Source organism: Rhinolophus sinicus, chromosome 14 (assembly GCF_057876585.1).
Source record: "Rhinolophus sinicus isolate RSI-liver-muscle chromosome 14, RSI-T2T, whole genome shotgun sequence".
Classification (NCBI taxonomy): domain Eukaryota; kingdom Metazoa; phylum Chordata; class Mammalia; order Chiroptera; family Rhinolophidae; genus Rhinolophus; species Rhinolophus sinicus.
The window spans coordinates 30,987,651-31,005,298 of record NC_142514.1 but is presented as its reverse complement, the minus strand read 5'-3'; the positions used below and the strand labels follow the sequence as shown (position 1 = coordinate 31,005,298).

Here is a 17,648-nt window from a genome sequence, read left to right as displayed (position 1 = left end):
AATGGTGCTGTGCCCAGCGAGGCCACCAAGAGGGACCAGAACCTCAAACGGGGCAACTGGGGCAACCAGATCGAGTTTGTACTGACGAGCGTGGGCTATGCCGTGGGCCTGGGCAATGTCTGGCGTTTCCCATACCTCTGCTACCGCAACGGGGGAGGTACCCAGTGGGCACAGGGCATGGACCACCCCCTTGGATAGAACCCACCCTTCAGGGCCTGGGCCACCCCTTCCCTGGCACAGACACCACTCCAGATAAGCTGGCCTCTGGCCCTGATCTCCTTTGCCCCCATCCTGGCTTAGGAGCCCTTTACCTAAGGCACAGACCACCTCTGACACTGGTGGTCTGCTGTTTTGGCCCTGACCTGCCAGCTTGCTCCCTCACCGTGAGGAGAGGTAGAGAAAAGCACTGCAGTCTCCTGAGGTTCCCTGTCTTCTATTCCCTGTCCTCTATCTTCAACAGCCCCCTAAATAGTTCAGGGACATTTGAGGATCCCATGACTTATGTTTCTGAAATTGCTTGGCTAAGCCATCAAATCCCACCTAAACTCATTGGCTTGAGTTCTGCTCAGAGCACACTTCCTGGGAGCCTCTGTCAAGATCAAAGACAGGCCATGTACCTCAGACCCAGTGCGTGGCACACCCTCCTCAGGTCCTAGCCAATCACAAAGGTTTGCTGGTGGGTTCTGAGCAGAAAGAGGGCGGGATCTCCCAGCCTGCCCCTGAGCCAGCCTCTCCCTGCCGGCCAGGTGCCTTCATGTTCCCCTACTTCATCATGCTGATATTCTGCGGGATTCCTCTCTTCTTCATGGAGCTCTCCTTCGGCCAGTTTGCAAGTCAGGGCTGTTTGGGGGTCTGGAGGATCAGCCCCATGTTCAAAGGTGAGGCCTGGGTGGTGCGTCCGCACACACACACACACACACACACACACTCACTCACTCACTCACACACACACGGGCTTCTGGGGGCTGTGCAGGCTCACCCATCTGTACAAACACTGCCAACCCCTATGGAGCCCTGGTGCTGACCCCAAGCTCCACATCAATGACCAAGGCCGTGGACGCATGCTGGTATCCATGTTTGCCTGGCCTCCACCCTTCCCTCCTACCATGTGTATACACAAAACCCCTTCACCCCCCAACCTGCCCCTCCCAAAGCCTTGACCTGTCCCTTCTGTGGCCCTCCATGAAAGCCTCCCCCTTGGGCCCTTTGAAATTAACCTCGCCTCCTTCAGCCAGATGTGTGAGGCTGCTATCCTCTCCCGCTCCCCCAGGTGTGGGCTATGGTATGATGGTGGTGTCTACGTATATCGGCATCTACTACAACGTGGTCATTTGCATTGCCTTCTACTACTTCTTCTCATCCATGACACACGTGCTGCCCTGGGCCTACTGCAATAACCCCTGGAACTCACCCGATTGCACTGGCGTGCTGGACGCCTCCAACCTCACCAACGGCTCCCGGCCTGCCACCCTGCCCAGCAACCTCTCCCACCTGCTCAACCGCACACTCCAGAGGACCAGCCCCAGCGAGGAGTACTGGAGGTGAGGCCCCCTTTGTGCTTGGGCTGGGGAACACCTGGTGCCAACCCTCAGCCCTCCCTCGCCATCAGAGCCATCAGACAACTAACTGTATACAGACTTGGTAGGGTGCGTGCTGCATGTTCCGCCCTCTGCGGGGCACCAAGCAGGGCAGAGGTGTGTGAAGAGGTATAAAGAGCTCACAGCCTGTTCAGGAGAAGAGGCTGACACACAGAGAGCAGTGGAAGAGTTGGAGTCCTTACGAACTCTTGTGAAGTGAAGGAGGGCTCAGGCAATCAGGCAGGTCTGCAGAGGAGAGTCAGGAAATAGGGCGATGGTTTCCTGATGAGAACAGTCTGAGCAAAGGCCCTGGGGCTCAGATGAACCACAGCTGGTCCTGAGACTGAGGAGAACCTGTTCTGATGAGAGTAACAGGTGTGTGGGGGAACTCATGGGCTGTGAGGCAGCGTAGGAGGGGCACAGGCCTTCTTGGAGCACTTATAAGAGTGAAGCCTAGCTTTGATGCTGCACAACACAGCATTTAATGCTGCAGCCCTGGAAGTTTCCTAAGCACAGGGCTGTCATCGTCAAGCTGTGCTTAGGAAACACAGCCTGTGCTCTGTGGTAACAGAGACTGGAGTCTCAGCTGGCTGGAGAGCAGCTGCTGCTGGAGATGTTCTGGAACACCTTGTCCCAACTGGGTGGGTTTAACACAGCCGAATATCCTAGAGGAAATTCCCCATGTCCTGTGGGGAAACCCATAGGCAGAGGCTCATTCATTCATTCCACAAACATTCGCTGCATGGCCCTGCCAGTCCCTGTGTGCCCATGGGGTATGAATGGCATACGGCTCCTGCCATGAGGAGTTCACAGTCCAGTGGGGAGACAGGTAGCCAATCATATCAGGGGTAGGTGCTTTGGTGCACATATGCACAGGGCTGTGCTGGGGGCACAAAGAGGGTAACAGTCAGTTCTAAGGGGATGGAGACAAGAGCAGGCAGCTAAGAAGGCTTTTCAGAGGAGGGAGGGGGGAGGTGGAGAAGGGATTGGAAGAGACATGAGGCCAGGAGGTGGCAAACTGGTTTGGGAGCAGGTGGGACACTCAGTATTAATACAGAAGAGGCCAGCAGGCATTATATGGTACAGGTTTTCCCAGGCCAGGCTAAGGGTTTGAGCCTTTCTCCACTAGGTGATAAGAGCCATGGGAGAAAAGGCCCCAGTGATACTTGGAGTTCTAGTGGGTTGCTATCCTCTCAGCCTGGTCCCAGAGCTCAGACCCTGCAGGTCCGGCTTCCTGTGCCAGCCTCTGCTGGGCTATAGACATGCAAGGATGTGTGTGTGTTGGGCGGGGTGGCTTCCCAGTGAGGGGCAGGCAAAATGACCTCTAGGCAAACTCAGTCATTCAGTCACTGGACAGATCATTTCTTGAGCACCTACCAGGGACGAGGCACCGCACTCAGAGGTGAGACCGAATGGGGAGTAAGACTCACAGACACTGCTGTCACAGAGCTCACATCTAATGGGAGAGCTACGCAAATAAGTACCCGCTTGTGTGTTTTACTGCATTTGAGGCATGGTGTGGACTGGGCAACTTGATTTGGACTGTGGATGAACCCCAGGGATGTTCCAGAAGTGCTCACCCCAGGGCTGTCTGCCAGGGATTCCCAGCCCAGTTGGGACACCCTGGGCAAAGCTCTGGAGATTTTATCCAGTGCAATCAGAGAGAAATAGCCCTCAAAGAAAACTAGTCATGGGTGGGGGCTCCACTTGGTGGCCAGTTGAACTCTACTTCTCAGTCAGGACTAGAGCCAGGCCTGCCTACCTAGGAGCTGTGCCAGGCAGTCTTTCCCTGCAGGATGGCTCCCTGCTGCCCCCTCCTGGAGAACCTGAGAAAATGACCCTTGAGAGGGTTGCCCAGGCTGGCTTCAAAAGGAAGAGCAAGCACCCCGTTTCTTGGGCACCTACTATGTGCCAGACATATTATCTCATGTAACATTATCCCTATTTTTCAGAGGCTAGTGTTCAGACGTTAGGGAACTAGGCAGCAGTGCTGTGTCAGGATATGTGCTCCCGGGTCCGTCTGACTTCTCTGGACCTGACGCCTGGTGCCTGGTGTGAATCAGACCCGTGATCCTCAGCAGGAGTTCTTGGTCCACACTCCTCGATGCCCCCTTGGAAAGCTGCGTGATCTCATTTGAGCCCTACAACAACCCTATTAGCTAGCTTGTGCAGGTATTATGAAATATTCCCATTTTACAAAAGAGGAAAGTGAATCAAAAGAAAGATTAAGCACCTCCTCCAAAGTGAGAGAAGCCCAGAGGGCAGATTTCTGAGCCCATGCCTACCTCTGCTTGCCCTTCTGGCCCACGGTCCTCCCTCCCTCACTGACTATTCTCAGTCTTGTTTTGCAGTCCTGTGTGCCGGTCTGACTCTTGCTCGTAGGCCCTAAGCTCACGACCCGGCCCTCTCACCCCACCACCCCTGTGGTGCCCAGCACAGCACCCGACACCCAGTGGGACTCAGATCCCAGTACCCCTCTCCCAGTGTCTTCGTGGCAGCTCTGGCATCACACAGCCCTCACTCAAATCCCAGTTCTGCCATTTACCAGCTGTGTGGCTTGGGGAGGTCACCAAACCTCTCTAAGTCTCAGCTGTTCATCCATTAAATGAGGGTGCTTACAAAAACTACCTTATTGTTATAAAGATGAAATGAGATAATGCAGCATAAATCTCTAAGAACAGTGACAAGTGCTCAGTGAATATGATGATAGCCACTGCTGGAGAGGGAAAGAACTAGATTAGGACATCCTGTCCTCAAGGCGTTTATTTTACCATGTGTTAGGGAAATTTAAAAATAATGCAGAATGATTCCAGAGATGTTCTGCATCAAGAACAAACTTGTAAATACATTGGGTTCCAAAAATTCTTAGGTTAATGTTGGATCTCAAAAGCACATGGTCCAAGCACATGGTCCAACAACAAAAAACTAAATATGGTGCCATAAAAACAAAGGCAGAATTCATTATTTGTTCCCAGGTTAGCCTTCTAAATTATTTAATTCCTAGTATTGTAACGCTATATTCTTGCTTAAAAAAAATAGTATAAAATGCTGCGAAATTTAACATATATAATTAAGTTTAAAAGAATCTTTTGAACAAGCAATGGTTTGTTTACTGTGAATGCTGGTGTTTGAAGTAAAGTGACTCTGAGTACTCACAGTAGAAGGACCCTACTGGTGGGCAGAGCTGGTGGGCAGAGCTGGTGGGCAGAGCTTTTCAACATGGATGGGCCCCCAGTAGGTATGCTAGTCAGGCAGGGCCTGGGCACCCCGGAGTCACCAGCCCAGTTGCCTTCAGTTGTGAGTGACCTTGTCTGTTTTCTCCAACGAGCCAATAAGAAAAAAAGATTGGAAAGCCCTGCTGAAGGGGAGCAGGAGCCTCTCCTTGGTGGTCCCACAGCTTCTGTACTTCTCCCTTCCGTTAGTCTTTGGTTTTCCCATCGACTAAGAGCCTGGAGAGGGCCTAGCCCAGGGCCTGGGTCTGATGCCTGTTGAAGGAACCATCCCAGTGATGGGAGTTGGGCAGGAGAGGGAGGTGTTGGACAGCGCCCTCAGCAGGTCAGGGTGTGAAGGGTGACCTGGAGGAAGATTTGAGACCAAGAGGAGGTAGGTCAAGGGGCTTGCAAGTCTAACAGGCAGTCAGGCTGGCCAAACGAATCCCAGATCCCAGGGGGATATAACAGTGAATAAAACAGACAAAAAAAAAACAAAACCCTGTCTTCACAGAGGACAGATGACAAATGAAATAAATAGGTAAAATTTACAGTTTGATAGAAGAATACATGTTCTGTGGAAGAAAATAAAGCAAAGAAGGGGGTAAGGATTGTTGGGCTGGGGCCAGAGCTGCAATTTTTAAGCAGGGTAGCCAGAAAAGGCTCCTTGGCAAGCAGGACACCAGAGGAAAGACCTGAACGCAGTGAGGAAGGAGGGAGCCATGTTGACAAGCCCAGCTGCCTAATTTGTAGAGCCCAGTGCAAAATGAAAATATGAGGCCCCTTGTTCAAATGTATTAAGAATTTTAAATGGCAATGGCAGAGCATTAAAGTAAGTACAAGGCCCTTCTAAGCGTGGGGCCCTGTGTGACTGCATAGGTCTCACACCCATGTGTACATACGGATATGAGGGGAAAGAGCACTCCAGACAGAGGGAATAAAATGTTCAAAGGTCCTGAGGTGGCATGTCTGGCATGTTTAAGGAACAACAAGGAGCCTTGTGCAACTGGAGCAGGGAACAAGGGGGAAAGTAGGAGGGGATCAGAGAGATGGCAAGTAGGGAGCAATGGATCACGTAGGGCCTCATAACTACTGTAAGGACTTGGGCTTTTCCACGGCCAGATATGGAGCTGCTGCAAGGTTTTGAGCCAAGGAGAGACCTGAGAGTGCTCTTATAAAAACCTCCCATTGCCCTCTGGATAAAATTCAGACTCTCAGCCTTGACTTCATAGCTGTCATATGAGCTGGTCCCTTACTATCCCTTGTCCTTCTTTCTTCCCTTTACCGTCTCTTTCAGCCTTTCTGAGTTACCAAGAAGCCCAGCTGGGCCATGGTATTTCATGACCCCTGTCTTGCTGTGGGCTCTTTCCTCAGCTTGGCACACACTTCCACTTCTCTTCACCCACCTCCTTTCCATTCCTCAAGCCTTAGCTCAAATCTCACCTCCTGTGGGAAGCCTTCCAGTGTGCCCTTCCCTATGGGGTTGACAGCCCCTCCTGGCAGTACCCACAATGCCTGATCCAGGTGTCTATGCCCCGCACCTAGCACAGGGCCTGAAACATAAATGTCCAGGTGAATGAAAGCACAGTTGGCGTGGCACAGGGCGTCAGAACCATGCATACGGAGAGGAGAAATTCAGTCCATGTGCTTTACTTAGCACTCTGCTGCCTCTCAATTCATCAGAGATGGAGGAGACCAGGGTGGGTGAAAAGTTCACAGAAGGCTTCCTGGAGGAGGTGATACTTGATTGAATGTGGGCCTGAGTGGGGAAAGGGAGACCCCCACACCCCGGGGGCTGAGAAGGCTGGCCCAGGCCTGGGTTATGGCCTCCAGAACTGCCTTTGGGATTCTGGGAAATGCTGCAAGCAGTGGATTCCCCAAGGGCAGCAGGCAGAGGGGGCTGGGTCCCCACAGTGGCTCCCATCTCACGAGTGGGCTCCCGAGACCTTGTGAGAAAGGAGGGAGCTACCAAGCTGGGTCCTGGGCCTTGGGAATTTGTTGCTGGGCAACAGGGCTGGCCCTCAATGACAGAGTATCCCCTTCCTCAGGCTCTACGTGCTGAAGCTGTCAAACGACATTGGGAACTTTGGGGAGGTGCGACTGCCCCTCCTGGGCTGCCTCGGCGTCTCCTGGGTGGTTGTATTCCTCTGCCTCATCCGAGGGGTCAAGTCTTCAGGGAAAGTAAGCACCCCTCCTCTGGCAGGGTCTGTGCCCACCCAGGAAGTTCCTGTATTCCCTACCTGGTGTGTGTGTGTGTGTGTGTGTGTGTGTGTGTGTGCAGAGGGGATGATGAAGGGACATGGGAGGGGACGAGGGCCCCGAGGGACAGTGGTGGTTGGGGACCAGTGAGGTGGCTCCCAGGGTGGGGAGAGCCCAGAGGAGTCCAAGGACCCGTCCTGTGCAGGTGGTGTACTTCACGGCCACATTTCCCTATGTCGTGCTGACCATCCTGTTCGTCCGCGGTGTGACCCTGGAAGGAGCCTTCACGGGCATCATGTACTACCTGACTCCACAGTGGGACAAGATCCTGGAGGCCAAGGTGGGATGTGGAGGGTGACTCAGAGGGACGGGGGGGGCAGGGGACAGAGCCATGCCTGCCTCTGACCACAGCGCCTTGCTGGTCCCTCCCTCCCTGCAGGTGTGGGGAGATGCTGCCTCCCAGATCTTCTACTCACTGGGCTGTGCGTGGGGAGGCCTCATCACTATGGCTTCCTACAACAAATTCCACAACAACTGCTACCGGTGAGACTCTCCCGCAGCCAGAGCCCGCGGCCGGAGCTCGGCTCCCCCCAACCCAGCAGTTCCAATGTAGCCTCCTGGCCCACCAGGGCCCTCCCTTCCATTTGAGGTTCTGGGAGGGCTGAGTCTGGATCCAGTTACTGGAGGGTGGAAAAAGGACCTTGGCAGGAGAGAGAAGAGGGAGGGGAAAGTGATGCCCCTGGGGTCTGTAAGGATTCGAGGGCTTCAGGCCCACTTAATAAGGCCCAGAGCAGACCAGAAAAGAGAACTTGCCCTGTGTCCAAGTCCGCTCCTGGCCCGAATCAGACAGAGGGAAGCAAGCTGCATGCCCTGAACTCAGCCTGTCTTCCTCTCCATCAGGGACAGCGTCATCATCAGCATCACTAACTGTGCCACCAGCGTCTATGCTGGCTTTGTCATCTTCTCCATCCTGGGCTTCATGGCCAATCACCTGGGTGTGGATGTGTCCCGTGTGGCAGACCACGGCCCGGGCCTGGCCTTCGTGGCTTACCCGGAGGCTCTCACGCTGCTGCCCATCTCCCCACTCTGGTCCCTGCTCTTCTTCTTCATGCTCATCTTGTTGGGGCTGGGCACTCAGGTATGAGGTGCGGGACATGGGCCAGAATTTTTGGGGGGCGGGGTAGGGACAGAGGTCATGCCCCTGCTCTGATGGCTGTATCCTGCAGTTCTGTCTCCTGGAGACGCTGGTCACAGCCATTGTGGATGAGGTGGGGAATGAGTGGATCCTGCAGAAAAAGACCTATGTGACCTTGGGCGTGGCTGTGGCTGGCTTCCTGCTGGGCATCCCCCTCACCAGTCAAGTAAGAACCAAGGGGAAGGATGGGCTGGAGTTCCAGGGTATGGGGGGCATAACATACCGGGAGCCTAGCCTCTGCACTCCTGACTCAGCTGCCCACTGTCCTGTAGGCAGGCATCTACTGGCTGCTACTAATGGACAACTACGCAGCCAGCTTCTCCTTGGTTGTCATCTCCTGCATCATGTGTGTGTCCATCATGTACATCTACGGTAAGTGCCCCGCCTTCCATGGCCTCCCAAGTCCCAGCCCTGGGCTGCCCGGCCCCGCTGACCCACCTCTCTCCAGGGCACCGGAATTACTTCCAGGACATCCAGATGATGCTGGGATTCCCACCGCCCTTCTTCTTCCAGATCTGCTGGCGCTTTGTCTCTCCAGCTATCATCTTTGTAAGTCCTTGGGCTCGCCTCTCCCTTCCCCTGCTGCCTCCTGGCAAGTGTCCTTCTCTTGGGAACCAGCAGAGGGAGAGCAGGAGCCCATCCATCTGGCCAGAGCTTCCTTGGGGGCTCCACAACTCTGGCCCTTGGTAGTCTGAGGGAGGTTGCATAGTCAGACAGGTATATGGAGACTCAGAACCACCCAGGCCCTGGCCTTGGGTTAGGAAGGGAGCACAGAGCCCTGAATTGGACTGAAGATAGTGCCCAGTCTGGAAGGGGAAAGCAGGCTGGTGGCAGCTGAGAGTCGGCCCTTCCTTCCTGGCATTCCTGCCTGGCATCCCCAGAAGGGCCTCAGGAACCATTATGATATTGGTGTCAGCCTCTGTCGGCCTCACTGAGCTCCTGTCTCCAATCCATTATAGCCCTGGTGTGAATGTATACGTGCTCCAGAAGCAGGCTGTACGAGTCAGATGTCAGTTCAGGATCAGGGGCAACCTGTAAGCCTCCCAGGCATTGGGGTGAGGGGGCTTGGGAGAGGGAAGTCTTGGTTTCCACCTGTATTCAACACCTGGGAAAACCACCTCGGAGCTGAATTGGTGGGAACTCCCACTATGGCCAGGAACCAAGCACTTTCTACATGCTGTTCACATATTAACTCGTGTAATACAACCTTCAAGGTATTATTATCATCCCCACGTTACAGATGAGGAAATTGAGGCACAGAGATGTTAAGTAATTGACCCAAGGTTGCACAGCTAGTAAGAGGCAGCATCACCACTGGAGCATGTAGTCCGATCTGAAGCCTGTGTGCTGGGCCGGTGCTACACTAGAAACCCCCACAGGAAAGAGGAGTGGTCCATGGACTAAAACCGTCTGATTCTGCTCCTTTATGCTCAGGGTGGGAAGCGGGGGCACAAAGGGTGTGACAGTGTGATGGTCACTCCACAGAGAAGAGGCGGGGCCACTTCTGAGTGGCAGAGGCTTCAGCCCAGTAGCAAGGGCCATGTCCAGAGTCATGCCCCTGTCACACCAGCTCCTCTGTGCCACAGGGATCTTAGCTGGGTTTCCACTTTGGCTCATGTTTCTGAACAAAAGGCCCCTAAAGGCTGAGGCCTCCACCACATGGGGTGTGGGATTTTCCCTGAGCCTGGCACAGACACCAGCTCTGGCCACTGGCCCAGCTTTGAAACAGGAGGAGCGGAAGTCTCTTCTAAGTGGTGAGAAGCCAGGGAGTGCAGGCATCGCAGCCAAGCACTATGCCCTCTGGGGGTGGTGGGTGAGGCCCAGGTCCTGCCTGAGCGGAGCTCATCCCCACAGCCCTGAGGAAGCTGCCACCGTGGGGAGAGACCTGGGGCAGCAGCCAAGGCAGGGCAGCAGGCAGGAAGGAGATGGACACAAGAAGGGATTATAGGGGCAGTCTCGGCCTGGGGCCAGTGTCTCTCAAGAGAGTAAGGCAAAGTGGGCAATGCCCTCTGTGCGCTGGAGTTACTAAGGTGACAACTTCAGGCTCTGTGGACACGTGTTTCTGGGCTGGCATGTTTTTTGGGGGGGTGGAGGGTGGGGGTCTTCTTTATATTTCTGAAAAGCTCTTTTTGACAAACTCCATCCTTCTGTCAGTTCAAATAAGGGATTTGAGAATAGATCAGGATCTAGGTTTATTCAGGAAACTTGTTATAGGGTCCTACTATGTGCAGCATCCCAGGAGGGGCTCCCGATGGATGTGGGTCTTGACCTCCAGACTTTGGTCCCTGGGAAGGCTAAAGGAGCCTGCACTCCAGGACGCAGCTGAGGGCTCAGGGGGCAGATGTTGAGCCCTCCTGGGGAGTGGCACACACACCCAGGCAATCTGGTGGCCCACGGGCCACCTGCCCATCGTCTTTCTGCTTTAGTTTCTTAAATGTATTTTTAAATTATAGTTGACATACAATATTATATTAATTTCAAGCGTACAAAGTGATTAGACATTTATGAACGTTATGAAGTGATGACCCCGATAAGTCTAGTAACCACCTGACACCATACAGTGATTACTTCCTTCAGTTTGTTTTGTTGCTGCAGCCCCAAGCTTTATTTCTCATCTCACTCATCTCTTTCCAAGGCGGCTCCCAAGAGCATCCCCTGTCTGACACCATTTCTAGCCTTTGGAGCCTCCACAGCCATAGACAGGCAGGGCTTTGCCCTCCCCTCGCCCCCATCGCTCCCACCTCTTTGCACAACTCAGTGTCAAATCAGCAAATGAGATTGTGCCAGGCTCGGTGCTGGGCACTGGAGACGCAGAGCTGGTGCAATCCCAGGAGCTCCCAGGTCTCTGGGGACCATTAAACAAATGCTTAGCAGATGGAAGATACCTTTCAGGAGGAGACAGGAAACCTGGAGAGGCTTTTGAAAGAGGTGGCATTTGCATAGGGTTTGCCAGAAGATGCAGGACGATTCTCTAGAGTAAATGAAGCAAGTGGAAAATGCTGGGTGTAGTTGAGACAAGGGTAACATAGCTAGAAAGATAAGCTGAGGTCTCAGTGTGAGGAGAGAAAAGCCCCAAAGCCCAGGGATTTGGCCTTACTTCAGTAGGCAATTGGGAGCCTTTGAGCAGAACTGACTTCCAAAGGTGAGGGCAGCTTACTTGTTCCCTGGCTGCTTCAGGATATGGCAAAGACAGACCTCTCCCCTTCCACAGTGCCTATGTGCCCATCATGCCCTGGACCCCTAGTTCCATCTGCTTCTTCCAGTACCCAAAAGTTGACATTGGCCCTGCCCTCCCCCAAATGCCTCTTGAAAGTGGGTACTGTTAGAAGGCCTGAGGCCTGGGTGGGGCTGCGTGGGCCTGATGCCCACTCTTATCCCCCACTCTCTGCAGTTCATTCTCATCTTCACGGTGATCCAGTACCGGCCAATCACCTATAACCACTACCAGTATCCAGGCTGGGCGGTGGCCATCGGCTTCCTCATGGCTCTGTCCTCTGTCATTTGCATCCCACTCTACGCCCTGTTCCAGCTCTGCCGCACAGATGGGGACACCCTCCTCCAGGTGAGGGGTTGGGGCAGGAGGCAGCCAGATGTAACTGGATGGGGTGGATGGATGGGGCTTAAGGGCTCCCTTCTGACATGCCCTGCCCCCGACCCCCCACACCTCTCTCCTGCAGCGTTTGAAAAATGCCACAAAGCCAAGCAGAGACTGGGGCCCCGCGCTCCTGGAGCATCGGACTGGACGCTATGCCCCCATCCTACCGCCCTCTCCTGAAGATGGGCTTGAAGTGCAGCCACTTCACCCGGACAAGGCCCAGATCCCGATGGTGGGCAGTAATGGCTCCAGCCGTCTGCAGGACTCCCGGATATGAGCACAGCTGCCGGGGAGTACCCCAACCCCACCCTGTGCTCCCACCACAGAGACTAGGGAGGCAGTGGACAGGTGTCACCACCTGCCCCCGCCATGCCCTTGCCAGGGCAGCTGCTGTCACCTTGGCCACCACTGCTAGCGCGGTCATTCGTGCTTGTGTCCCCAGTGTTTACAGGTCCTTTGGATGCCAAGATGGCAGCTTGGGGGAGGGGGAAGGCAGGGTTGCCCAGTGGGGGGGCCAAAGCACTTTGAAAGGGCCTTGGGCTAGGTCCCCAGAGGCCTGTTGGGCTTTATGTGGCCTATGATGCCGCCACACGCTACCCTGAGCTGAGGTTCTGGGTGGGCCTCCCCTGTCCCTGTCCTTGGGCCTTCAGCCTCCTGACCAGTGTCCCTGCCCTCAGAGCAGACCCCAGCCTCTGCCCAGGCAAAGACCCAGGGGCAGGGTGAAGGGCTAGGGGCGTGCAGTATTGTCAGGCTGTGCTCCCAGCCCTGTTTGTCTGTGCAATGATTTTTGTAAAAATTGTGTTATCTGTGGTTGCCACTCCCTTGCCCCCAGTCTCGGGCTCAATCTGTCTTCCAGGCCTGACTGCACCTCACTCAGCTGCTCTGGGGTTTCTGTGCCTCATGCCAGCCCTGGCTGCCAGGCCTAGCCAGCAGAGGCCCATGACTCAGCAGCCTGCCCAAAGCACTAGTTTCTGGGGGCTCGGGGGTAGAGTGCTGCTCAGCAGGAGGTCTGAGCCCAGAGCCCTGGGGAAGAGGACCCTACATGACACCGCCTTGCCCTCCCTCCACCAGACTAAAGGCCCAGTCTTCCCAAATTGGGCTGCTCTTGTTCACGTGCCAAATGGCCCCAGCCGCGTGCCCCATCCCTTCTCCGGAGCCAGAGCTCCTACCCCCAAGCCCTGCAGTGTCCATTTGTCCATCCTATGTGCCCCTCTGTGCAGTGACAGCCCCGGCAGAGCTGCCTCTAATTCTCTGTAGCAATAATGGTGCACCGCCTACCCCTGTCCATCCGTGCACCACTAGGATTTTAAAGTCCATAGATTTTAATGAAATTTCTATTCCTGTCTCTGAGCTGCTACTGTGCTTTGTCTGAGTCCCCCAGAGGGACAAGAGTCAGGGCTGGGATGAGACCTCTATACTGTCCACACTCAGCAGGACTTTGTGGAGGACTGGGAGGAGAAAGGCCAAAGGCTATGATGGTCAGGACCAGATACCAGGGACTTGGCAAGGGGGGGGTGAGAGCCAGCCAGCCAGACAGCCTTGGGGTCCTGGTGAGGGCCCGTCCAAGACTAGATCTGAAGCGGGCGGGGCTGTGGCCGCTGAGAGGTGACAGCAGCAGATGAGGAGAGTTCCAGCGAAGCCAAAGCCTACTTTGTGACGAGCCCATCAGGTTGGGGCCTGCGGCGCTGCACTGGACATTGGGGTAGAAGCTGGGCTTTTCCTGGGGCTGCACTGCAGCTTCCGTCCCCAGCGGCAGGTGGCAGCCAGGCCTTGAGGCCTGCGTTCCAGAGGAGGAGCAGGCAGGCAGCAGTGGGAAGGCCCAGCCTTAACTCCAGCAGCCCCACGGAGGTAAGGCAAGGGTCTGAGGCCCTGGCTGGAGGACCCCAAGGGCTGCTGCCTAAACAAGAAGGAGTAGCCATGAGAAGGTCATAACCTGACCCTTCACCCACCCCGTCCAGCTGTCTATCTCTCTGGTTTACCTGTGGCTGGTGGAGACACAGGAAGGCATCAGAGGCTCCTGTAGCTCCTGCTGCATGGCTGCTTTCTGTTCCTTTAGCTCTGGAGGAGAGGTGTATCTGAGATGAAGCACCTAGCTCTTCTAGGGTATGTACAAGAGTGGGGTGGGGAGCAGGAGACGGGGGACTTGGGCCTACTCAGGGGCCTCACCTGCCAGGGTGGGCTCTAAGGTGGCCTCAGAGGGCTGGGGTGCCCCTGTGTACTCCTCTTCCAGGCAGCGCTGCAAGCAGAGCTGGCTCAGTGCCCCAGCCTCATGGCAGGGGTGGGGTACGGCAGGTCAGGTACAGAGGCCAAGATCCCCATGGCAGGGCCCAAGAACCAGCCTGTGCCAGCCTTCTCATCCCAACCACCTGAGGGCAGTCCCCAGGGGAACATCACTTTGGTGAGGTGGTAGCAAGCCTAGACCCACACTTAGGGAAAGGAAGGAGGCAAAAGCCTGGGAAGCAAATCTAGCAGGTTAATCTAAAAGTGCTGACCTTGGACTTAGAGCAGGGGTGTCCAAACTGCGGCCCGCGGGCCAACTGCGGCCCGCAATCCATTGTTAATTGGCCCGCAGCAAATTCCAAAAATATATTTAGTTTACTTAAATAAACCAGGTGAGGCAATACGTACTTCACCTCGAGTGAGTGGCCCGGCTGTTTGTGTATTTTACCGCCTACGGCCCTTGGTGAAAAACGTTGAAAAAAGTTTGGACACCTCTGACTTAGAAGCTCAACCACAATCTTGGGCTTCTGGATTCACACACACAAGAAATGCACACGTAAGAAACGGACACAGGACTCAGCATTTACATGCATGTACACACACAGACACGCACGTATGTGGGCTCATACACCAGGTGAGAGGTGGCTGTGTCTACACTCAGCGGAAAGGCTGAGGTGGGGTGCAGAGGCAGGCTCAGAGTTGCAGCTCACCTGCAGGATGGGGATCTCTCTCGCCAAAGTGTGACACTCCTCCTCCAGGAGGCTCCTGGGTCACAGGGTGTGCAGCAGCCAGAACCAGCGCCACAGGACCAGGTCTCAGCTGAGTCCTCCACACAGCCCCACCCTCAAGCCTCACCAGGAGCCCCCTCCAGGCCCTCTGCTGCCCGGGTGCTGCCCAGTACAGCCTTCCAGCTCCTGCCTAACTTCTTCCTGGGCAGAATGTGTCTACTCTTTGCATATCTCACCATGTCCACCCCGGCAGGCATCATTTTTCCTTCTGCACTATGGCACTGGGTCTGCGACACTTCCTGCCTCCATTCTCCTCCACATCACAGCCTTTCCCCTACTTTAAAACCCTTTTGCGGTTTCCCCCATCCCAACCTCAGGATAAAAGTCATCAGGCCATGGCCCCTGCTGGCATCGGTACTTGGCTATTTCCAGGCAGCAACTTGACCAGCCCTGCAGCAACATGCCCTTTCTACCTCTCTGCCTTGCTCTCATGGCTCATCTCCCCCCACCCCCACCCCCAGGGATGCTGCCTCCCTTTCCTCTTTCACAGTCTCCTCCCCGTTTCCACCCCCACTACACATTCAGGGGCCTCACCGTAGGTGTCCAGCAACCTCGTCAATGTTGCACATGTTCAGCTGGTCCTTGATGACACTGAGGTCTCTGTGACTGCTGCTGGCAGATGAAGTCCACATCACTCTCCTCATGTTGCCTCACCCCAGGCCTTCATGACACAAATGCCCCTTCTAGACAATTTCGTGTCTTTTCTCACAAAGGCAACATGATACAGTGCAAAGAGGAGAAGTTCAGGAGTCTGGGTTTGCAAATGGGCTCTGCCACCTTTCACTGTGTGTGATCTGGGGCCTTTCTGAGCTTTAGTTTCCTCAACTGCAATATGGGGCCATCACCCACCTTATAGGGCTGTGTGAGACTTAGAAATAAGTTGCTGCCGTTCACTTCTTATGAACACACTCCTGCTCGTTTATCTCATTCAGTCCCCATCCCTCTCTATCCCAGCTCTCGTTCCTGTTCTCTAAGCCTGAGGAACAAGTGACTAGTGGACACAGCCTCCTTCCCTCCCACCCATGTTTGAATACAGTGCTCCCTCTTTCTGCAAAGCTCTTCTTTTTTTGGTCTGCCTGGAAATCTGTTCCTCTACCCCAAGACCCAGATCAAACCTATCACTTTCTCCAGGAAGCCTTGCCTGCCCCGAGGCCTGGCAGATGTTTCCTGGGCTTCTGCAGCCCTCATGTACCCATGCCTACTACAAATGGCTGTAGAAGTGTCCAGCCCCAGATCAGGAGTTTCTGCATGGAGCCAGGTGGGACTCACCAATTAGCTGGGGCTGTCTGCCAATCAGGGACAGATCCCTCCTCTCCTATCACCACTTTACCTGGGTTCACCAGCTGTCGTCTGGAAGATCTCCTGTTCTGTAAAATCACACCTGGGCTCCTTCAATGCAAAACGCAGGACTCTGGGGCTGTACTGGACCCAAGCCTGGGTCTGGTCCCTGCAGAAGGTGTGCACAGGAGGGAAACTCAGGGGCTCCTTCTAGGGAACCACAGGAAAGGCCACCCCGGGCCCCTTGTCAGGTGCAGGACTAGCCCATCTGAGTTCTGGGGACAGCCCAGGCCCAGGTTTGAGGCTCTCACCTGCCCTCATAGATGGCCTTCTGACGGAGACCTTGGAGCAGCTGCCGCAGTTCCTGGCGCACGAGGTCTCTTAGGAGGGGCGGTGGAGCCAGAAGGGAGGATGGGTCAGAAGTGGGGCGGGAGCCCGGGGTTTGGGAGGCTCGAGCCTCTTGGAGCAGTGACCTTAACATCACCACCTGCAAGGAGAGCTAAGATAACTTGCGGCTGGGGTGGGAAATGAAGGGAGTGAGAGCGGCTGGGGGGGTGAGGCGGAGTCAAACAGGAGAGGGCTGGGCAGACTGTGAGATCCGACAGGATCTCGAGTTATCTGGTAGAGCTGGGGACCGGAGGAGGCGGAGGAAATCACCCGAGTCGTGGGACCGGTCTGGGGTGTGGCCCACCTTCCCACTCCCCCGACCTCTGCCCGCAGCTCCAGGCTCAGGTCCACCGTTGTCTCCCCCAGAATCCTCTTTACTTCGGGCCGCTCCGGGAACGGAACGTGCTCCTCCACCAGCTCCCACAGCGACCGAGAATCCCCAGGCATGGCCAGCCGGCGCCGCGACACCCGGACGCGCGACCCCACGCTCAGACCTGCGGGACAGACCGCTAGTGGTGTCGGGTCGGGCCACGCCCACGCACGCCCCGCCCCCTTCCCACCTCGTAGGCCACGCCCTCAGCCTGTAGCGCCCGCCGTCCTCTTCAAAGCATCACCCTTGTTCTGCCGCTGGGCCTCCCGACTTAATTACCCGGTCCGAAGCTGCCAGGCTTTGGCGATGTCTCTTGTGCCAGTTCTTGCTGACGTTCCCGGGCTCCGGTTCCTGGTCACCGTCCCCAGGAGCCGGGCCCTGGAGACCGGGACCCAAGCCCAGCCTCCTTCGCGCGGCCGTCACCCGGGAAACTGCACGCTACCCCAGGCCCCGCCCCCGCCCCCGCCTATTCCAGGTCTGGAGGCTCCAGTTTACCAAGAGTCCGACCCACAACCGAGGTAGGTGGTTTTGGAGTCCCAACCATCCGTGGGTCCCTGACCCCAAGTACCTTGGGCTCATCCCTGGGCACCTGTCGGTTTCGGGACAGGTGAAAGAACCAAGAAGTTTGGGCCCACTGGATTTATTACTTCGTTGCCTCTTTTGGCCTGGAGGCAGTGTGGCAGGGAAAACGTTTCCCCTTGGAGGGGCCTGGGGAACTGGGACAGACTGGGCTAGACCTGGCCAGAACAATAAGTTGGGCTAGGCGCCCTCCCACAATACTTTCAGGGTCTGGGTCCAGGGACCCAGATTCCCATCCCCAAACAGACAAA

The 17,648-nt window shown here is 55.5% G+C and overlaps 2 protein-coding genes across 11 annotated transcripts in view; one reads left to right on the top strand and one right to left on the bottom strand.

The window, feature by feature from the left end:
- Positions 1–13,120, top strand: part of SLC6A9 (solute carrier family 6 member 9) — a 30,955-nt gene extending 17,835 nt beyond the window's left edge. For all 5 annotated transcript variants that reach the window (XM_019751060.3, XM_074334593.2, XM_019751063.3 and 2 more), the window contains 12 exons: positions 1–157; positions 747–878; positions 1,271–1,541; positions 6,835–6,967; positions 7,191–7,325; positions 7,425–7,528; positions 7,886–8,123; positions 8,212–8,346; positions 8,453–8,552; positions 8,629–8,729; positions 11,572–11,742; positions 11,858–13,120. In XM_019751060.3, the coding sequence (XP_019606619.1) occupies positions 1–157; positions 747–878; positions 1,271–1,541; positions 6,835–6,967; positions 7,191–7,325; positions 7,425–7,528; positions 7,886–8,123; positions 8,212–8,346; positions 8,453–8,552; positions 8,629–8,729; positions 11,572–11,742; positions 11,858–12,052 (1,872 nt within the window). In that variant the 3' untranslated portion in view covers positions 12,053–13,120. The remainder of the gene's footprint in view (positions 158–746; positions 879–1,270; positions 1,542–6,834; positions 6,968–7,190; positions 7,326–7,424; positions 7,529–7,885; positions 8,124–8,211; positions 8,347–8,452; positions 8,553–8,628; positions 8,730–11,571; positions 11,743–11,857) is intronic.
- Positions 13,077–17,503, bottom strand: CCDC24 (coiled-coil domain containing 24). 6 transcript variants are annotated; one of them, XM_019751067.3, is made up of 9 exons: positions 17,098–17,503; positions 16,770–16,942; positions 16,373–16,548; positions 16,114–16,230; positions 15,318–15,395; positions 14,706–14,760; positions 13,942–14,011; positions 13,755–13,833; positions 13,077–13,668 (listed from the first exon to the last, which is right to left on the bottom strand). In XM_019751067.3, exons 2-9 carry the CDS (start codon positions 16,893–16,895, stop codon positions 13,422–13,424), a joined length of 948 nt encoding a protein of 315 aa, XP_019606626.3. In that variant the 5' UTR covers positions 16,896–16,942; positions 17,098–17,503; the 3' UTR covers positions 13,077–13,421. The 6 variants fall into 6 exon arrangements, with proteins under 6 accessions (XP_019606626.3, XP_088647218.1, XP_088647219.1 ...); XM_088791092.1 differs by having other exon boundaries at positions 13,077–13,672; positions 16,770–17,503; XM_088791093.1 differs by having other exon boundaries at positions 13,077–13,672; positions 15,318–15,392; positions 16,770–17,503.
- Between the last annotated feature and the right edge of the window lie 145 nt (positions 17,504–17,648).

Excerpts from the sequence above, each read along its gene's own strand:
- CCDC24 (XM_019751067.3), bottom strand. The coding sequence starts at position 16,895 with ATGCCTGGGGATTCTCGGTCGCTGTGGGAGCTGGTGGAGGAGCACGTT. Across the intron at positions 14,761-15,317 it reads GAGGTTGCTGGACACCTACG|GAGCCTCCTGGAGGAGGAGT; the intron begins GTGAGGCCCCTG and ends CCTGTGACCCAG. Across the intron at positions 14,012-14,705 it reads GAGAGATCCCCATCCTGCAG|CGCTGCCTGGAAGAGGAGTA; the intron begins GTGAGCTGCAAC and ends CTCTGCTTGCAG.